The sequence below is a fragment of the Neofelis nebulosa genome, chromosome 10, assembly GCF_028018385.1.
Source record: "Neofelis nebulosa isolate mNeoNeb1 chromosome 10, mNeoNeb1.pri, whole genome shotgun sequence".
Lineage (NCBI taxonomy): Eukaryota > Metazoa > Chordata > Mammalia > Carnivora > Felidae > Neofelis > Neofelis nebulosa.
In genome coordinates, this window is record NC_080791.1 from 33,582,762 (window position 1) to 33,602,047 (window position 19,286).

Here is a 19,286-nt window from a genome sequence, read left to right on the forward strand (position 1 = left end):
ATGTCAGGTAAAAGGCACAACTAGTGTAAAGGTATTAGAAGCATTATATGTAAGAACATTAGAATATTGGTGAGTCAGGAGCAAAGTGAGCTCTGGGGAAAATGGTAAAGATGAATGGAGAATGATAGAAGATGATAGGACCAAGTCAAATAGGAGTTGGGTTTTCATTCTGAAAGAAATGGAGAGACACTGGAAGACTGATATTCTAAGTCTTATCTTTTAATACATTAGTTCAGACTATGTTGAGAATAGGAAGGGGGCACCTGGGTGGCTCAGTTGGTTAAGTGTCTGACTTCGGCTTAGGTCATGATCTCATGGTTCAATGGTTTGTGGGTTTGAGCCCCACATCGGGCTCTGTGCTGACAGCTCAGAGGCTTGAGCCTATTTCAGATTCTGTGTCCCCCTCTCTCTCTGCCCTTCTCCTGCTCACACTTTGTCTCTGTCTCTCAAAAATAAATAAACATTGAAAAAAATTTAAAGAGCCTTTAAAAAAATAGGAAGTAATTATACTTAAATGAGGTAACAAGGATGGGGCTCTTATCTGGTAGAATTAGTGTCCTTATAAGAAGAGATTCCAGAGCACTCACTTCTTTTTTTCTCTTCCATGTGAGGACACAGTGAGAAGGCTGCAGCTGCAAGCCAGGAGGAGAGTTCTCACCAAGAATTAAATCAAATTGGCCGGCACCTAGATCTTAGAATTCCCAGGCTTTAGAAATGTGAGAAGAAAAAGTTCTGTTATTTAAACCACCAAGTTTATGGTCTTTTGTTATGGTAGCCTCAGCAGACAAATACACTGCCTATACCATAATACTTCTGATCCTCCTTACAATATTTCTTTAATTTTTTTGTTCACTAACTTCTTTGTGTTGTTTCGTTTTTATTTTTTATTTAAATTTTAGTTAGTTAACATATAGTGCAATATTGGTTTCAGGAGTTGAATTCAGTGATTTATCACTTACATGCAACAACCAGTGCCATCACAAGTGCCCTCCTTAGTACCCATCACCTCTCTAGTCCATCCCCCACCCACCTCCCTCCATCAACCATCAATTTCTTCTCTATCAAGAGTCTCTTGTGCTTTGTTTCCCTCTCTTCTTTTCATCACCACTTCCCATATATTCATCAGTTTTGTTTCTTAAATTCCACATATGAGTAAAATCATCTGGTATTTGTTTTTCTCTGACTTATTTTGCTTAGCATAATACACGTTAGCTCTATCCACATTGTTGTAAATGGCAAGATTTCATTCTTTTTGTTGGCTGAATAATCATCCATTGTATATATACCATTTCTTCTTTATTCATTTATCAGTCAATGGATATTTGGGCTCTTGCCATAGTTTGGTTATTGTTGATAATGCTGCCATAAACATTGGGGGTGAATGTACCCCTTCATATATGTATTTTTGTATCCTTTGGGTAAATACCTAATAGTGCAGTTGCTGGATCCTTGGGTGGTTCTAACTTTAGTGTTTTGAGGAACCTCCATACTGTTCTCCATAGTGGTTGCACCAGTTAGTATTCCCACCAGCAGCGCAAGAGAGTTCCCCTTTCTCCACATCCTCACCAACAACTGTTGTTTCTTATGTTGTTCATTTAAGCCATTCTGACAGGTGTCAGGTGGTACTTCATCATGCATTTCATTTGTATTTCCCTGATGATGAGTGATGTTGAGCATCTTTCCATGTATCTTTTAGCTATATGGATGTCTTCTTTGGAAAATGGTCTATTCATGTCTTCTGCCCCTTTCTTAACTGGGTTGTTTTTGGGTGAAGAGATTGACAACTTCTTTATAGATTTTGAATACTAAACCTTTATCAGATATGTTGTTTACAAATATCTTCTCCCATTCTGTAGGTTGACTTTTAGTTTTATTGATGGTTTCCTTGGCTGCACAGAACCTTTTTATCTTGATAAAGTGCCAATAGTTCATGTTAGCTTTTGTTTCCCTTGCCTTTGGTGTGTGACTGGTGAAGTTGCTGTGGCCTAGGTCAAAGAGGTTTCTGCCTGTGTTCTTCTCTTGGATTTTGATGGTTTCCTGTCTCACATTTAGGTCTTCAATCACTTTGTATTTTTGTATGTGGTGTAAGAAGGTGGTACAGTTTCATTCTTATGCATGTTGCTGCCCAGTGTTCCCAACATCATTTGTTGAAGGGACTGTCTTTGGTCCATTGGATATTCTTTCCTGCCTTGTTGAAGATCATTTCACCATACAGTTGTGGGTCTATTTCTGGGTTTTCTATTCCGTTCCATGGTTCCATGTGTCTGTTTTTGTGCCAATACCATACTGTCTTGATGACTATAGATTTGTACTTGTTTATTATGTTCCCTCTTTATTCTTTGTCCTCACCCATGAGAATACAATATCCGCAAGGAAAGAGCCTAGAATACCACCTGGAAGGTGTTTGACAAATTGAATGAATGAAAGAGGAGTTCAAATTGTCAAGTGTGATAAAATAAATTTAATTTCAGTTTTAATCTTGATGTAATTATTTCAGGCTTTACATTAAAAAAGAAAACGAATATAAACTATAAAAATCCTTCTTCCCAAAGGTACATATATTTATATTTTCTTAGAAATAGCTATAGGTTTTATTTTTTTTCAATATATGAAATTTATTGTCAAAATGGTTTCCATACAACACCCAGTGCTCATCCCAAAAGGTGCCCTCTTCAATACCCATCACCCGTCCACCCCTCCCTCCCACCCCCCATCAACCCTCAGTTTGTTCTCAGTTTTTAACAGTCTCTTATGCTTTGGCTCTCTCCCACTCTAACCTCTTTTTTTTTCTTCCCCTCCCCCATGGATTTCTAAGTTTCTCAGGATGCACAAAGAGTGAAAGCATATGGTATCTGTCTTTCTCTGTATGGCTTATTTCACTTAGCATCACACTCTCCAGTTCCATCCACGTTTCTACAAAGGGCCATATTTCGTTCTTTCTCATTGCCCTGTAGTACTCCATTGTGTATATAAACCAAAATTTCTTTATCCATTCATCAGTTGATGGACATTTAGGCTCTTTCCATAATTTGGCTATAGTTGAGAGTGCTGCTATAAACATTGGGGTACAAGTGCCCCTATGCATCAGTACTCCTGTATCCCTTGGGTAAATTCCTAGCAGTGCTTTTGCTGGGTCATAGGGTAGGTCTATTTTTAATTTTCTGAGGAACCTCCACACTGCTTTCCAGAGCGGCTGCACCATTTTGCATTCCCACCAACAGTGCAAGAGGGTTCCCGTTTCTCCACATCCTCCCCAGCGTCTATAGTCTCCTGATTTGTTCATTTTGGCAACTCTGACTGGCGTGAGGTGATATCTGAGTGTGGTTTTGATTTGTATTTCTCTGATGAGGAGCGACGTTGAGCATCTTTTCATGTGCCTGTTGGCCATCCGGATGTCTTCTTTAGAGAAGTGTCTATTCATGTTTTCTGCCTATTTCTTCACTGGATTATTTGCTTTTCGGGTGTGGAGTTGGGTGAGCTCTTTATACATTTTGGATACTAGCTCTTTGTTCGATATGTCATTTGCAAATATCTTTTCCCATTCCGTTGGTTGCCTTTTAGTTTTGTTGGTTGTTTCCTTTGCTGTGAAGAAGCTTTTTATCTTCATAAGGTCCCAGTAATTCATTTTTGCTTTTAATTCCCTTGCCTTTGGGGATGTGTCGAGTAAGAGATTGCTACGGCTGAGGTCAGAGAGGTCTTTTCCTGCTTTCTCCTCTAGGGTTTTGATGGTTTCCTGTCTCACATTCAGGTCCTTTATCCATTTTGAGTTTATTTTTGTGAATGGTGTGAGAAAGTGGTCTAGTTTCAACCTTCTGCATGTTGCTGTCCAGTTCTCCCAGCGCCATTTGTTAAAGAGACTGTCTTTTTTCCATTGGATGTTCTTTCCTGCTTTGTCAAAGATGAGTTGGCCATATGTTTGTGGGTCTAGTTCTGGGGTTTCTATTCTATTCCATTGGTCTATGTGTCTGTTTTTGTGCCAATACCATGCTGTCTTGATGATGACAGCTTTGTAGTAGAGGTTAAAGTCTGGGATTGTGATGCCTCCTGCTTTGGTCTTCTTCTTCAAAATTACTTTGGCTATTCGGGGCCTTTTGTGGTTCCATATGAATTTTAGGATTGCTTGTTCTAGTTTTGAGAAGAATGCTGGTGCAATTTTGATTGGGATTGCATTGAATGTGTAGATAGCTTTGGGTAGTATTGACATTTTGACAATATTTATTCTTCCATTCCATGAGCACGGAATGTCTTTCCATTTCTTTCTATCTTCTTCAATTACCTTCATAAGCTTTCTATAGTTTTCAGCATACAGATCTTTTACATCTTTGGTTAGATTTATTCCTAGGTATTTTATGCTTCTTGGTGCAATTGTGAATGGGATCAGTTTCTTTATTTGTCTTTCTGTTGCTTCATTGTTAGTGTATAAGAATGCAACTGATTTCTGTACATTGATTTTGTATCCTGCAACTTTGCTAAATTCATGTGTCAGTTCTAGCAGACTTTTGGTGGAGTCTGTTGGATTTTCCATGTATAGTACCATGTCATCTGCAAAAAGCGAAAGCTTGACTTCATCTTTGCCAATTTTGATGCCTTTGATTTCTTTTTGTTGTCTGATTGCTGATGCTAGAACTTCCAGCACTATGTTAAACAACAGCGGTGAGAGTGGGCATCCCTGTCGTGTTCCTGATCTCAGGGAAAAAGCTCTCAATTTTTCCCCATTGAGGATGATATTAGCTGTGGGCTTTTCATAAATGGCTTTTATGATCTTTAAGTATGTTCCTTCTATCCTGACTTTCTCAAGGGTTTTTATTAAGAAAGGGTGCTGAATTTTATCAAAGGCCTTTTCTGCATCGATTGACAGGATCATATGGTTCTTTTCTTTTATTAATGTAATGTATCACGTTGATTGATTTGCGAATGTTGAACCAGCCCTGCATCCCAGGAATGAATCCCACTTGATCATGGTGAATAATTCTTTTTATATGCCGTTGAATTCGATTTGCTAGTATCTTATTGAGAAATTTTGCATCCATATTCATCAGGGATATTGGCCTATAGTTCTCTTCTTTTACTGGGTCTCTGTCTGGTTTGGGAATCAAAGTAATACTGGCTTCATAGAATGAGTCTGGAAGTTTTCCGTCCCTTTCTATTTTATGGATTAGCTTGAGAAGGATAGGTATTATCTCTGCTAAACATCTGGTAGAACTCCCCTGGGAAGTCATGTGGTCCTGGATTCTTGTTTGTTGGGAGATTTTTGATAAATGATTCAATTACTTTGCTGGTTATGGGTTTGTTCAAGCTTTCTACTTCTTCCTGATTGAGTTTTGGAAGAGTGTGGGTGTTTAGGAATTTGTCCATTTCTTCCAGGTTGTCCAATTTGTTGGCATATAATTTCTCATAGTATTCCCTGATAATTGTTTGTATCTCTGAGAGATTGGTTGTAATAGTTCCATTTTCATTTATGATTTTATCTATTTGGGTCATCTCCCTTTTCTTTTTGAGAAGCCTGGCTAGAGGTTTGTCAATTTTGTTTATTTTTTCAAAAAACCTAACTCTTGGTTTCGTTGATCTGCTCTACAGTTTTTTTAGATTCTATACTGTTTATTTCTGCTCTGATCTTTATTATTTCTCTTCTTCTGCTGGGTTTAGGCTGCCTTTGCTGTTCTGCTTCTATTTCCTTTAGGTGTGCTCTTAGATTTTGTATTTGGGATTTTTCTTGTTTCTTGAGATAGGCCTGGATTGCAATGTATTTTCCTCTCAGGACTGCCTTCACTCATCCCAAAGCGTTTGGATTGTTGTATTTTCATTTTCGTTTGTTTCCATATATTTTTTAATTTCTTCTCTAATTGCCTGGTTGACCCACTCATTCGTTAGTAGGGTGTTCTTTAACCTCCATGCTTTTGGAGGTTTTCCAGACTTTTTCCTGTGGTTGATTTCAAGCTTCATAGTATTGTGGTCTGAAAGTATGCATGATATAATTTCAATTCTTGTATACTTATGAGGGGCTGTTTTGTGACCCAGTATGTGATCTATCTTGGAGAATGTTCCATGTGCACTCGAGAAGAAAGTATATTCTGTTGCTTTGGGATGCAGAGTTCTAAATATATCTGTCAAGTCCATCTGATCCAATGTATCCCTCAGGGCCCTTGTTTCTTTATTGACCGTGTGTCTAGATGATCTATCCATTTCTGTAAGTGGAGTGTTAAAGTCCCCTGCAATGACCACATTCTTATCAATAAGGTTGCTTATGTTTATGAGTAATTGTTTTATATATTTGGGGGTCCCGTATTTGGCGCATAGACATTTTTAACTGTTAGCTCTTCCTGATGGATAGACCCTGTAATTATTATATAATGCCCTTCTTCATCTCTTGTTACAGCCTTTAATTAAAAGTCTAGTTTGTCTGATATAAGTATGGCTACTCCAGCTTTCTTTTGGCTTCCAGTAGCATGATAAATAGTTCTCCATTCCCTCACTCTCAATCTGAAGGTGTCCTCAGGTCTAAAATGAGTCTCTTGTAGACAGCAAATAGATGGGTCTTGTTTTTTTATCCATTCTGATACCCTATGTCTTTTGGTTGGCACATTTAGTCCATTTACATTCAGTGTTATTATAGAAAGATACGGGTTTAGAGTCATTGTGATGTCCGTATGTTTTATGCTTGTAGTGATGTCTCTGGTACTTTATCTCACAGGATTCCCCTTAGGATCTATTGTAGGGCTGGTTTAGTGGTGACGAATTCCTTCAGTTTTTGTTTGTTTGGGAAGACCTTTATCTCTCCTTCTATTCTAAATGACAGACTTGCTGGATAAAGGATTCTCGGCTGCATATTTTTTCTGTTCATCACATTGAAGATCTCCTGCCATGCCTTTCTGGCCTGCCAAGTTTCAAAAGAGAGATCAGTCATGAGTCTTATAGGTCTCCCTTTATATGTTAGGGCATGTTTTTCCCTTGCTGCTTTCAGAATTTTCTCTTTATCCTTGTATTTTGCAAGTTTCACTATGATATATCGTGGAGAAGATCGATTCAAGTTACATCTGAAAGGAATTCTCTGTGCCTCTTGGATTTCAATGCCTTTTTCCTTCCCCAGTTCAGGGAAGTTCTCAGCTATTATTTCTTCAAGTACACGTTCAGCACCTTTCCCTCTCTCTTCCTCCTCTGGGATAGTAATTATGCGTATATTGTTTCTTTTTAGTGTGTCACTTAGTTTTCTATTTTTCTCCTCGTACTCCTGGATTTTTTAATCTCTCTTTTTCTCAGCTTCCTCTTTTTCCATAATTTTATCTTCTAGTTCACCTATTCTCTCCTCCCACTCTTCAATCCGAGCCGTGGTCATTTCCATTTTATTTTGCAGCTCGTTTATAGCATTTTTCAGCTCCTCCGGACTGTTCCTTAGTCCCTTGATCTCTGTAGCAAGAGATTCTCTGCTGTCCTCTATACTCTTTTCAAGACCAGCGATTAATTTTATGACTATTAATCTAAATTCACTTTCTGTTATATCATTTAAATCCTTTTTGATCAGTTCATTAGCTGTTGTTATTTCCTAGAGATTCTTCTGAGGGGAATTCTTCTGTTTGGTCATTTTGGATAGTCCCTGGAGTGGTGAGGACCTGCAGGGCATTTCCCCTGTGCTGTGGTGTATAACTGGAGTTAGTGGGCAGGGCCGCAGTCAGCCCTGATATCTGCCCCCAGCCCACTGGTGGGGCCACAGTCAGACTGGTGTGTGCCTTCTCTTCCCCTCTCTTAGGGGCAGGATTCACTGTGGGGTGGCGTGGCCCATCTGGGCTACTTGTACACTGCCAGGCTTGTGGTGCTGGGGATCTGGCATATTAGCTGGGGTGGGTAGGCAAGGTGCATGGGGACAGGAGGGGCAGGCTTAGCTTGCTTCTCCTTAGGTGATCCACTTCAGGAGGGGCCCTGTGGCAGCTGGAGGGAGTCAGACCCGCTGCTGGAGGGGTGGCTCCCCAGAAGCACAGCATTGGGTGTTTGCGAGGAGCAAGCAAGTTCCCTGGCATGAACCAGTTCCCTTTGGGATTTAGGCTGGGGGATGGGCGAGGGAGATGGTGCTGGCTTGCGCCTTTGTTCCCTGCCAAACTGAGCTCTGTCCTCCCAGGGCTCAGCAACTCTTCCTCCCTTTGTCCTCCAGCCTTCCCGCTTTCTGAGCAGGTTAACTTATGACCTCCCAGATGCTCACTTCCGCTTGCTGTTGGAACACACTCGGTCTGGCCCCTCTGCTTTTGCAAGCCAGACTCAGGGGCTCTGCTTGGCCGGCGTGCCGCCCCTCCACCCCGGCTCCCTCCCGCCAGTCCGTGGAGCGTGCACTGCCTCGCCGCCCTTCCTACCCTCTTCCATGGGCCTCTCTTCTGCGTTTGGCTCTGGAGACTCTGTTCTGCTAATCCTCTGGTGGTTTTCTGGGTTATTTAGGCAGGTGTAGTTGGAATCTAAGTGATCAGCAGGACGTGCGGTGAGCCCAGTGTCCTCCTATGCTGCCATCTTCTAACTATAGGTTTTAAAGTCTCTCCCTCACCCTATATTCTAAATCTAATCTCTCTTTAAAAATTAAATAAAAATATTTATAAATTCTAATTTTTTGCTACTTGTAAGTAGTATATACTGAAGATATTAATATTTTTGATGAAATAACATTTTATGAAATAAATTAAAAACAAACTTTTATAAAATTAGGATTTTTTTTCAAGTGCAATATTGTGGAGATAAAAGATAGTGGTGAATGTATGCTAAAATAAATATTTTTAAAACCTTGAAGGTACTTGTTATAAAGATTTTTTTTTCTGGAAGTATGGGAACAAGATATTTTCAAAGAGAATATCTGCTTCAGTGAGAATATAGTGATTAAAAATGATTAAAAAGTGACTAAAAATAGTGAAGAACCCCATATTGATTCAGGGAGAGAAGCTTGTTAAAATGACTTTGTTTTTAAAAGAATTGCATCCTAGAACTTAATTACATAATTTAATAAGGTAAATAAGTCTGTCTTGTTGACAAATTTACTCAACCAATCAATCAGTGGAAAATATATGCAGATAGAAGACATATCCACTGAAAGAATAGTTAAGAAACATGTGTGAATTAAGTAAACAATGACCAATACATTCTATGATTATAGGTGATTTTGTTATTCCTAAGAGGACACAATAAAATAGTAAACTGGGTAATACTATTCAATAACATAAAGAAAAAAATCAGGTTTGCACATCAAAAACCATTTATTTTAACAGAAAAGGGGTCTGCAAGTGAAATTGTCTATTTCCTATGGCTATTTTCATACTTCCTTCAAAATGAATGAATTGGTCACATTCACAGTCACATTTGAGTCTGATTGTTGAACAGGCAATATTAATAAGTAAATTTTAAGTATCATTAGTTAGAATGTCCATATGCATGCAACTCATCACTTGTCAAAAATAAGTAATTCACTATTTTGTGTATAAAGAATCTTAGGTAATTTTTAAATACTCACTTATTAACTGCATTAACTTTATCAGAGAATTTCAAATGTCAGCTCCATTTCTTCTTTCTAATAGATATTTCTGCATTAGAGTTTATCTGTACTGAAGTTGATTTAGATGAAAAGCAACTATCAAAACAAAAGGTTCACTGGCCTTTTGGGTCCACTGGGAACTAATGTGGTTCCAAAGGGACTTCTTTCCTTATTATAGGCATGAAAAAAAGTTGTGTTCAGATTTATCTGGGGACTAAAACCATTTAAAATTGTACTTTAGAGCAGGTAAAAGTTGAGTAATCCTCCTGGGCATGCTTGCCTTGAGGATGGCATGGAGAAATGGAGAAATGAGTGACCTCATTAGATGAGGAGTCATCTTTCTAGAATCTTATTACTTATCTATTACTCTAAATAATTACTCTAGAAAATTATCTATTAGACTCTATTACTTAGAGTCTTATCAAGAGCAAATAAAATTGATCGTTTATAGAAATATATATCTGAGAGATATGTATTTCCTTATAATTATTGTACAAACATAAATTTCTTAATGAGTACTTGCTGAACTGAATTTTAAAAGAACTCTCAACTTAAAAATGTTCCAGTGCTCAAGTTAAATTAGAAATATTACAATGCAACTTTATAGGAGAGACTTTTCAAACAAGTAACACCCCAAAATAACATTTAGTCCAAATGCCTAAGCCCTACACACACATGCACATGCAACACATACACACACACACACACACACACACACACACACACACAATCTCTCTTTCATTTTCCCTTTGCCAAAAAATTCTACATTTTATATATGTATCTATATACACACATACATACACTTTTATTCTTTCTATCTATCAAACAACAAAAATAAAAGCAGGTGAATCAAGATGTGAGAAATCAAGATACAAGTGACTAGGAAACTGGTTGTAATAGGAGGAAGATTAGATGTCCTGGATTGCCATGTCATGTGTTAAGGTAAGAAGGACAAAAACATGGGCATGGAATGAACAAGAAAACAGTTGTATGTATTGCAATGTGATCATAAGGAAAATGTCCCACGAAGTATGGGCAGTGTGGCAAGAGTGGGCATGTAGCATAGCTACAGGCAGGAAAATGCGCATGGTGAGTGCACAACACCATATCTAAGGTGAATCCATTTCCTGGCTGCAAAGCAAAAAGTTTGTGCTGTCACACAAATGAAAACATAAAGCACTGTGGCAGAGGTTATAAGTTTTCTTGAATAAACCTGTTCATGTGGCTTGACTTTGTGATTTTTCCAGAATTATCTGTTGAACCTAGAGATTCCCCAAATTTTTTTTTGTTTATTTATTTATTTATTTATTTAGAGAGAGACATAGACAGCGTGAGCTGGGGAGCAGCAGAGAGAGAGAGAGACAGAGGGAGAGAGAGAGAGAGGGAGAATCCCAAGCAGACTCATTGTCAGCACAGAGCCCAATGGGGGCTCAAACTCACAAAACCATGAGAACGTGACTTGAGCTGAACCGAGAGACGCTTAACTGACTGATCCACCCAGGAACCCCAAGTCCCACAGTTTCTTGAATCTATAGAGCTATCACAGGGTTGATATGGAGCCAGAAATGAAGCTAATACCCATCATTATATATGTTACAAATTAATATGTATATACGTATAGTACATTATAATGATAAATTCTATAAGTTAATGTAGGAAACTAATATTTAAAAAAAGCTAATAGTATTTTGCATTCAAATGAGTATACTTCCTCTCTCCCAAATTGTAAATTTTTATACAAAAATAAATTTCTGTTTAAACTTAATTTATTTAAGCAGCAAAATGGACCACTCTACTTCTGTAACATTCTGGTTAACTGAGTTTCATGTTTACTGCACTCAGAAATTTTACTTTTATATTTTACTTCTAAACAGAGTAAATTTTATATTTATATATAAAATAAAACAAAATCACAAATCCTTACTCAGGATGGGCAACTACTTCTGAAGATTGTATTTTATATATATTACATACTTTTAAATACTAATATGCTATATAAGTTTCTAATAACTATCAAGAGATTGTAATTTCACATATGCCTGCAGACTGCCACATTTGGAGAGATAAGAGTGTGGTTACAACATTAAAAGCAAACTATCAGGGAAGAAAATGACTTTAAAAATAGGGCAATTATTACACAAGCATGTTTAAAGTAAAGATTAAAATGCCACATTATTTTAAATAATGTAATTTTATATTAGATTTTCCTTTTGGAAACGAAACACATATAAAATAAAAGGAAATAAAACAGGTGTGTGACTATAAAGAGGTAGCACAAGGAACTAGAATAATGGAAAAATTCTATATGTGATTGTCTTGGTGGTTTGAGTCTATAAAATAATATCTCATAAAATTTTATGGGACTGCACACCAAAAATTTGTATATAAAAACTGGTGAAATATGAATAGTCTGTAGCTCAGTTAATAACATTGTGCCAATGTTAATTTTCTGATTTGAGAATTGTACCATTGTTATGTAAAATGTTATAATTAGGGAGAGCTGAGGAATGGGTCCATAGGAAATCTTTGTAGTATTTCTACAATATCCATTTGAATCTAAAGTTATTTCAATAAACAAACAAATATAAATGATATGGTTTCTTCTTGGGAATTGAGAGAAGAAAGCAAGATAGCTTTATAAAAGGAGGCAAACAATGGTTAGTATTGTAATAAATAACAGTTGCCAGAATCCAAAATGATCCTACTGAGATTGCTAGCTTATGACATAGGAAGCTACTCATGTTGCCTCTGATGTTGTCTTAGAGATTCTTACTTGTTTTTACTGTTTGCCAGCCCAGCGAAAATGGGCTGCGAGCCTGCAGGTTGTAGGAGGAGATTGGACTGTGGTTATCAGATGCAGGACTCCAGGAGAGTGTGGCTGTGCTTTCCGTGATGTCTTCAACAATCACTATCCCTGGTGGGCCTGGGGGACCTATAGACAAAAGGGAATGGATACATTTAAGTACAAGCCATGAAGAGGAGCTGTTGGAAAATGTATTTCCAATAAAGATCCAATCAAACTATCTAACCATCCTGATGAAATACATATTTAGTAATAAAAATTGACAGTAAAGAGAAAAGAGATGCAGTTTCCATGATTTCTATGGTAACTGAATTATAGATTTGACTTTTTCCCCTAACATTTTGTGCTTGGAAGAAACTACCCATTAGCATTATATTGTACAGGAAAAGAAACAAAAAGAGAAACACACACAAGAATATGAATGTCAATATCAACTATGACTGTTGAAATATATCACAGTTTACAGAGGCAACAATAGAGTGAAAGGCAATCAGAAACCTTTGTTCTGAAAGGTATCAGAAACAAAAATGATCCCATTAATTCTAAAACTCTATAGGTGTATTGGTCTAATTTTTACATTCTGGAAACCTGCAGTGTACACATACTGTGATGTAACTCTCAGGTAGCTTAAACTTTAACAAGGGAGAGATAAAAAGCTCTGAAATAATGATAGTTTAGGCCAGAGAAGGGTATACCCTAGAAGTTAGGCATGGAAAATTTTTGTGAGGGGTTAAAAAGGAAGGTGTGATCTGGTGGTGGTGGTGGTGATGATGATGATGATGATGATGATTTTGAGCAAGGGTGGGAAAGTGGTGAATTAGAGAAGATTATTTTCCTTATCATCATGAAAAATTGGCATAGAATAGTGATAATCTATGTGCACATAGACTCTACCTTCAAGAAACAACTGTGATATTATAGAAGAAATATACCTTTGTACTATCACTTCTAAAATAGTGTTATCTAATAACATTTAAAGATCTGTAGAGTGTTTATAAACACTCTATTTTATTGGTTTATTTTAGTGGCTGAAAAGCATGCTACGTTTTTTATTAATATTTTTCTATTCCCTCATATGGACAATTCAGGCTGTAAGGATATTTTATTTTCAATGAAAAAAAATAAAAACCTCTCTTAAGTATTTTAAGTTATTTTCTGAATTAGTCCTACAGTACCATTCTGGCTCCACTTGATTCCCTAGTCCACCTTGATGTCATTGTCATTCACACCAGACATCTTTGAGGACAAACCAAATTTATAAATTCTTAAATCTGAATGGGATCTCTTAACTACTTTCTTTGGCTCTGGTCCTGGATTTCTAGTCTAACTTTGCTGAATCAGATTTGGTGATTACAACATCTGATCAGGAGGGCCTGACCTAGTCTCTAAGGAGCTAAGAAATAGTGGAGGGATGGAGAAATGGAGGCAGTTACTAAAGACCTCTGGGTAGAGAATTTTGAGGAAGGAACAAGGAGATGGAAAAAGAATTTTAAAAGCCTCATGAAGCAAATGACATTTTCAGGAAACAAGAAGTGAAAATTTTTATCAATTGATTCCATTCAGATTTAGGAATTTATAAATTTGGTTTTGTTCGTCATCGAAGATGCCAATGCCATGGTGTCAAGGTTGGCTAGGGAGTCAAGTAAAGCCAGAAAGGTGCTGATAGACTAGAATAAAAGGAAGGAATCAAGGAAATCACATTATTATGATGGAAAGATATAAGAATTGGAATTTGTTAAGAGAAAATTCCAGTAGGATACTTTTGAATGAGAATTTGTGTTTATCTGGAGGGGAGTGGGGAATATGGTTATTAAGGCTGACAAGGTCAGCCTTATGTAAGAAGGACTTATGGAAGAATATGTTTGATGTGTCATCCGTATGACTGTGCAAAGCATTAAAACAGTGGCTAAAGATGAGATGAGGTAAATAAATGAGGTCCAGGTGCTGAAGAAGATGTGTAACAAGTTGTTAGTCTGGTGACACGAATATAGAAGAGCAACTATAATGATGATAACATAATAATGATAAGAATATTAACTGTAATAATATTACTAATAGCTACCATATCCACACGTCACTGTATTAAGGCCCTGTACTAAGTATTTTTCAAACATTAACTTGTTCATTTATTTCTATGTCACTGTGAGATTAGCATTATTCTTATTTCATAGAGGTTATAATGAAATCTCAGACATTGGTTAGTCAATAAATAAATAAGTTTCTTAGTCAATAAATCTTATTATATGTTACGTGTTATGGTAGGCAGTGTGTATCAGAAGATCCATTCTTATGAGGAGAAGTTTTTTCTCAAGTCATTCTGTTAGTGAATGGCACAGCTAAGATATGAATTTGGATCTGATTTTAATGCCTTATTTGTTCAAATAAGCAAGGAGTACACAGATCCTTTCTCCTTTCACTGTTAATATAGAAAGTAGTTTTAACTGAAGGAAGGGAAGACAGAGAAAAAGTGTATGTTAAGGAAAAGCACATTTAAATTATGTGGTAGATATATAGATGGAATTTGAAGAAAGCATTTAGGACTTTGTGGCAGTCTGTGTATAAGACGGACACCATCACTTCTTTCTCCTGTACATGCAGACCATTCCCTCTTTGAAAGGTGGAGCCTATTCTTTCACCTTCCTCAAGCTGGGCTGGCTTGTCAGTATCTGACCCAAAAGACAATGGTAGAAGTAACACTACATGAGTTTTGAGGAGGCCTTTATGAGTATTAATGCTCTAGAAAATGTTTAAGTTAGTTTTCTTAAAGAAAGGTATATTTCTTTTAACAATAGGTAATATTTATTCTAAATAATTTTAAAAAATTCAGCTAGAACAAAAAGGAATTTACAACATAATTAATAAATACCCAAGTATTTTTCTCTATGTGTGGCTATTTTCCCACTATAGGCCTTAGCAAAATAATCAGTGAAAGTGAATAAGATTCATGTATTCAGGACACTCACTGTGTGCAATTATTTATAATACAAACCATTGTAAAGAAGTAATTGTCCAATAATCATGTAATATTTAAATCATTAAATTTTATGATAAAATATTAGGTAGCCATTAAACTGCCTAATATTTAAGATTATTTACTGATGTGGGAAATGTTCACATTATAATAAGTGAAAAAAATAGAATACAAAATTATATGTAAATCTAAGTGTATAGTTACTTCCCAAATACATAATGAAAAGACTGGAAAGAAATGCATTAAAGTATGTATGGTGTTTATTGCTTGGAAATGAGGATGTAGATGATTTAAATTTTATTCTTTACTTGTTTGGATTTTCTGATTCTGCACAACAAGCAAGTAAAATTATTTTTTAAAGTCATTATTTTAATTTCTTTTTACATTTATTTATTTTTTGAGAGACATAGAGCACAAGTTGGGGGGGGGGGCAGAGAGAGAAGGAGACACAGAATCCGAAGCAGGCTCCAAGCTGTCAGCATAGAGCCTGACGTGGGGCTTGAACTCACAAACTGTGAGATCGTGACCTGAGCGGAAGTCAGACGCTTAACTGACTGAGCCACCCAGGCACCTCAAAGTCATTACTTTAAAGAAAGCTTCCGATGTTGTATGTATGTTCTATTGTAAGTATATATTATTTAACCAAACATTTATCTGACATTGTGCATAAAGCATTGTGCTGAGTGGTGAGAGATGCATGGGGCAAATGCCTTATAGGAGGACAAGATAGTGTTTCAGCTCTAGATACGTTAAAATTCTGTGGCAGAGACAGATCTTTTACAAAAAACAAATGCCAGATAATGATAATGTTATGTTCAAGTGTCTGGGGAGTATATTTTACATCTCATTATAGCAGATCTTAAGTTGGCTATAATTATTTTTCTATAATTTCCACTGGACTAAATATTCAACATAGTACTTGGCATTTATTAGGCCCCCAATAAATATTTTTACAATGAGAGATGAAAGATAGAAAAAGAAGGTAAGAAAGGACAGAGGAGTTGTGTTCTGAATTTGGAATATTGTGTAATAATTAATAAGTAAAAGAATGTTTTAAAATTAAGTCATTACCATATAAGACAAAGATTCAATATAATATAGTAACTTCTTTTTTTGTTAAATTAAAATATACTTAGCAGTTTTTTTTCAGTTGAATAAAATGGTAATAAAAATGAGAGAATAGCTCCATGAAAGCAAATAAGCATTTTTGAATAATTCAATAAATTACTAAAGCCTATTAAAGCCTGTGGACAGATAATTTTTATAAATCCATATAAATTTAAATATTTTTATAAATATATTACTGTAAAAATATTCTGAAAAATTAGTGATGTGATTTACCTTTTATGACAGGTTAAATATAATTTTCAACCATAATACAAATGAAAATAAGATTTATGGTTATTATATTAGTACTGGCTTATTAATGCTCCATCTACAGAAAAATATACATTTTTAGACATTATATACTGAATGCTGGCTGTAATCAGCTTCCTGTCTATATTGAGGAGTGAATTACATTAAAATTATATTAATACAATCAATACCTTTGTTTTTAAGGCCTGTTAATAATGGTGATATTTTTGCTCTTTTTTGACATTTTTGTTAGAGAGTAAATTTTCTCTTCAAAGGCTTTTACTGCTAATCTGCATTATACATCTTTGAAAATAGATTAATAAGAAATAAATATCTCACAGATGACAAATGTGTGATAGCAACTAGTGTCTGAATGTTATACAAATGCTTCTCATTTAACAGAAGTCAATATTAACTTTTTACTTAGCTGTAATAATTCAGTATATGATTGGCAGGAATCTGGAAATTCCCCCTCATCCCCCAACGATGCCATTATATAGGGTCACTAAAATAAATATTTTATTTGAAAATAAGTAATTTAGAAAAATGGACAGAGTCTCTTCATTTTTTCTTAGTGAGGACTGCTGAGCAAATGACAAAACACAAAGTCCCCTGGCAGAAGCCATGTTCTCATGAATTTAATTTATCCTCAATCAAAGTCTCCTTAGGACTGTTGTTAGGTTGCTATCAGATCAACTCATTTTATTGGCCTAATATTCAGTTAGACAATTTTCTTCTCTTGAGAAGACAGTGACTTTTAAAGCTGAAAAACAAATAAAACATATCTCTTTGTAACCTCTAAAGCTGTTATCGTTATGCTGGGAACAAGGATCTAAGACTTCATGTGGTAGTTAAGTAATAGTATACAGCCTTGGAATTTTTAAATTAACTTCAGTGATCTCATTCAACTCTTATTTTTCAGATGAGGAAGGAGTACTTGAAACAGGAAAACTCCTCAAGAAAAAAAAAAAAAGGACACAAAGAGTCTTCCTGCTTTGGGGAAAAAAGTAGGAACATGGTTCAGCTTTCCTTTCAACAACCAGAGGACTGGTATTTCCTGTTCAAAGTAAATTATAACAAAATAATGTGATAATAAGTAGGAAATGACTTCTTGTGAAGTCATTACCCATTCTCCTTGCAGACAACAACTGGTGGATCCAGGCTGAATTCTTGTCATGTGATTGTCCAACCTCTTTTGAGGAAAAATTCTTAAAAAAATATCCCCTAACACTGCCACTGACTCCCCATGTCAATCATTTTTTTCTGACCCTTTCTTACATAGATAGCATTACTTTCTCTGCCTGAATCTGACACCTACTGATTCAACAAATACCCTATTGTTACATGCTATATTTTACATTTTATGCAGACTCACATTGTTTTTACTTTATTTGATTTGGGGGACTTTCATGTCATTTTTTTTTCACACAGAGTTTTTAAGTGAAAAATTAAACTTGCTGGGATTTAAAACATTAAACAGATCTTTGGCTTATATTGTTTAAACTATAATAAAAAATTGATAGCAAATATGCCATGGTATACTAAATCAGTTCTATTTCTAATCCCATAAATATTGCTTGGGGACAAACACCTTTTCTAAACACATGCAGGACTATGCTGCAGCAAAAGATAGTCATTCATGGCAACAAAGTCCTGAACATGATTTTCTAACTGAGAGAAGAGGAGATTCAGCTATTGTCTGAAAGATTAGATTAATGCAGAGAAATAAGCTCAATAACTCAAGACACAAAGAATATTTTTAATGTTTATCATGTAGTTTAATTACATGAAATGAACCAACCAGCACAAAGGACCATTTTGCATAGACCCAACTTAAAAGCCCATATATAAGTAACAGCAAAACATTTCATTAAAAATAGTAGTTCAATCCTCTCAAAATGGATTTAGAGGGATCATACTTTAATATAACAAAGCCATATATGAAAGCCTACACCTAACACCATATTCAATGGTAAAAAACTGTGAGCTTTAAGTTATGCTATAGCTCTAAATCAGGAATAAGACAAGATGTCCACTTTCACCACTTGTCCTATGCACAGCAATCAGAAAACAAAAAGAAATAAGAGGTATCCATATCAGTGAGAAAGAGGTTAAATTGTCACTATTTGTAGATGACATAATACTATTCATGGAAAACACTGAAGACTCTACCAAAAAACTAAAAGAAGTAATAAATGAATTGTATTAATAACTAGTAAAGTTGCAAGATAAATAATTATACCCAGATATTGGTTGAATTTCTATACATTAATAATTAAGTAGCAGAAAGAGAAATTAAGAAAACAATTCCATTCACATTGCACCCAAAAGAATACCTAGGAATAAAGTTAATCAAGGAGATGAATAACATACACTCTGAAAACTGTAAAACATTGATGACAGAAAGTGAGAACAACAAAAGCAAATGAAGATACACCATGCTCATGAATTGAAAGAATATTGTTAAAATTTCCATACTATTCAAAGCAATCTACATATTCAATGTAATCTCTATCAAAATACCAATAGCATTTTTTCACAGAACTAGAACAAATAATACTAAAATTTGTATAAAATAGTAAAAGACCCCAAATAGCAAAAGCAATCATGAGAAAGAAGAACACAGCTGGAGATATCACATTCTTAGATTTTGACTT

The 19,286-nt window shown here is 35.7% G+C and overlaps 1 protein-coding gene across 1 annotated transcript in view; it reads right to left on the reverse strand.

Annotated features, from left to right (window-relative positions):
* Positions 1-19,286, reverse strand: part of CNTN5 (contactin 5) — a 1,390,102-nt gene that overhangs the window by 83,359 nt on the left and 1,287,457 nt on the right. The window contains exon 17 of the mRNA XM_058687390.1: positions 12,273-12,431. Within this exon, the coding sequence (XP_058543373.1) occupies positions 12,273-12,431 (159 nt within the window). The remainder of the gene's footprint in view (positions 1-12,272; positions 12,432-19,286) is intronic.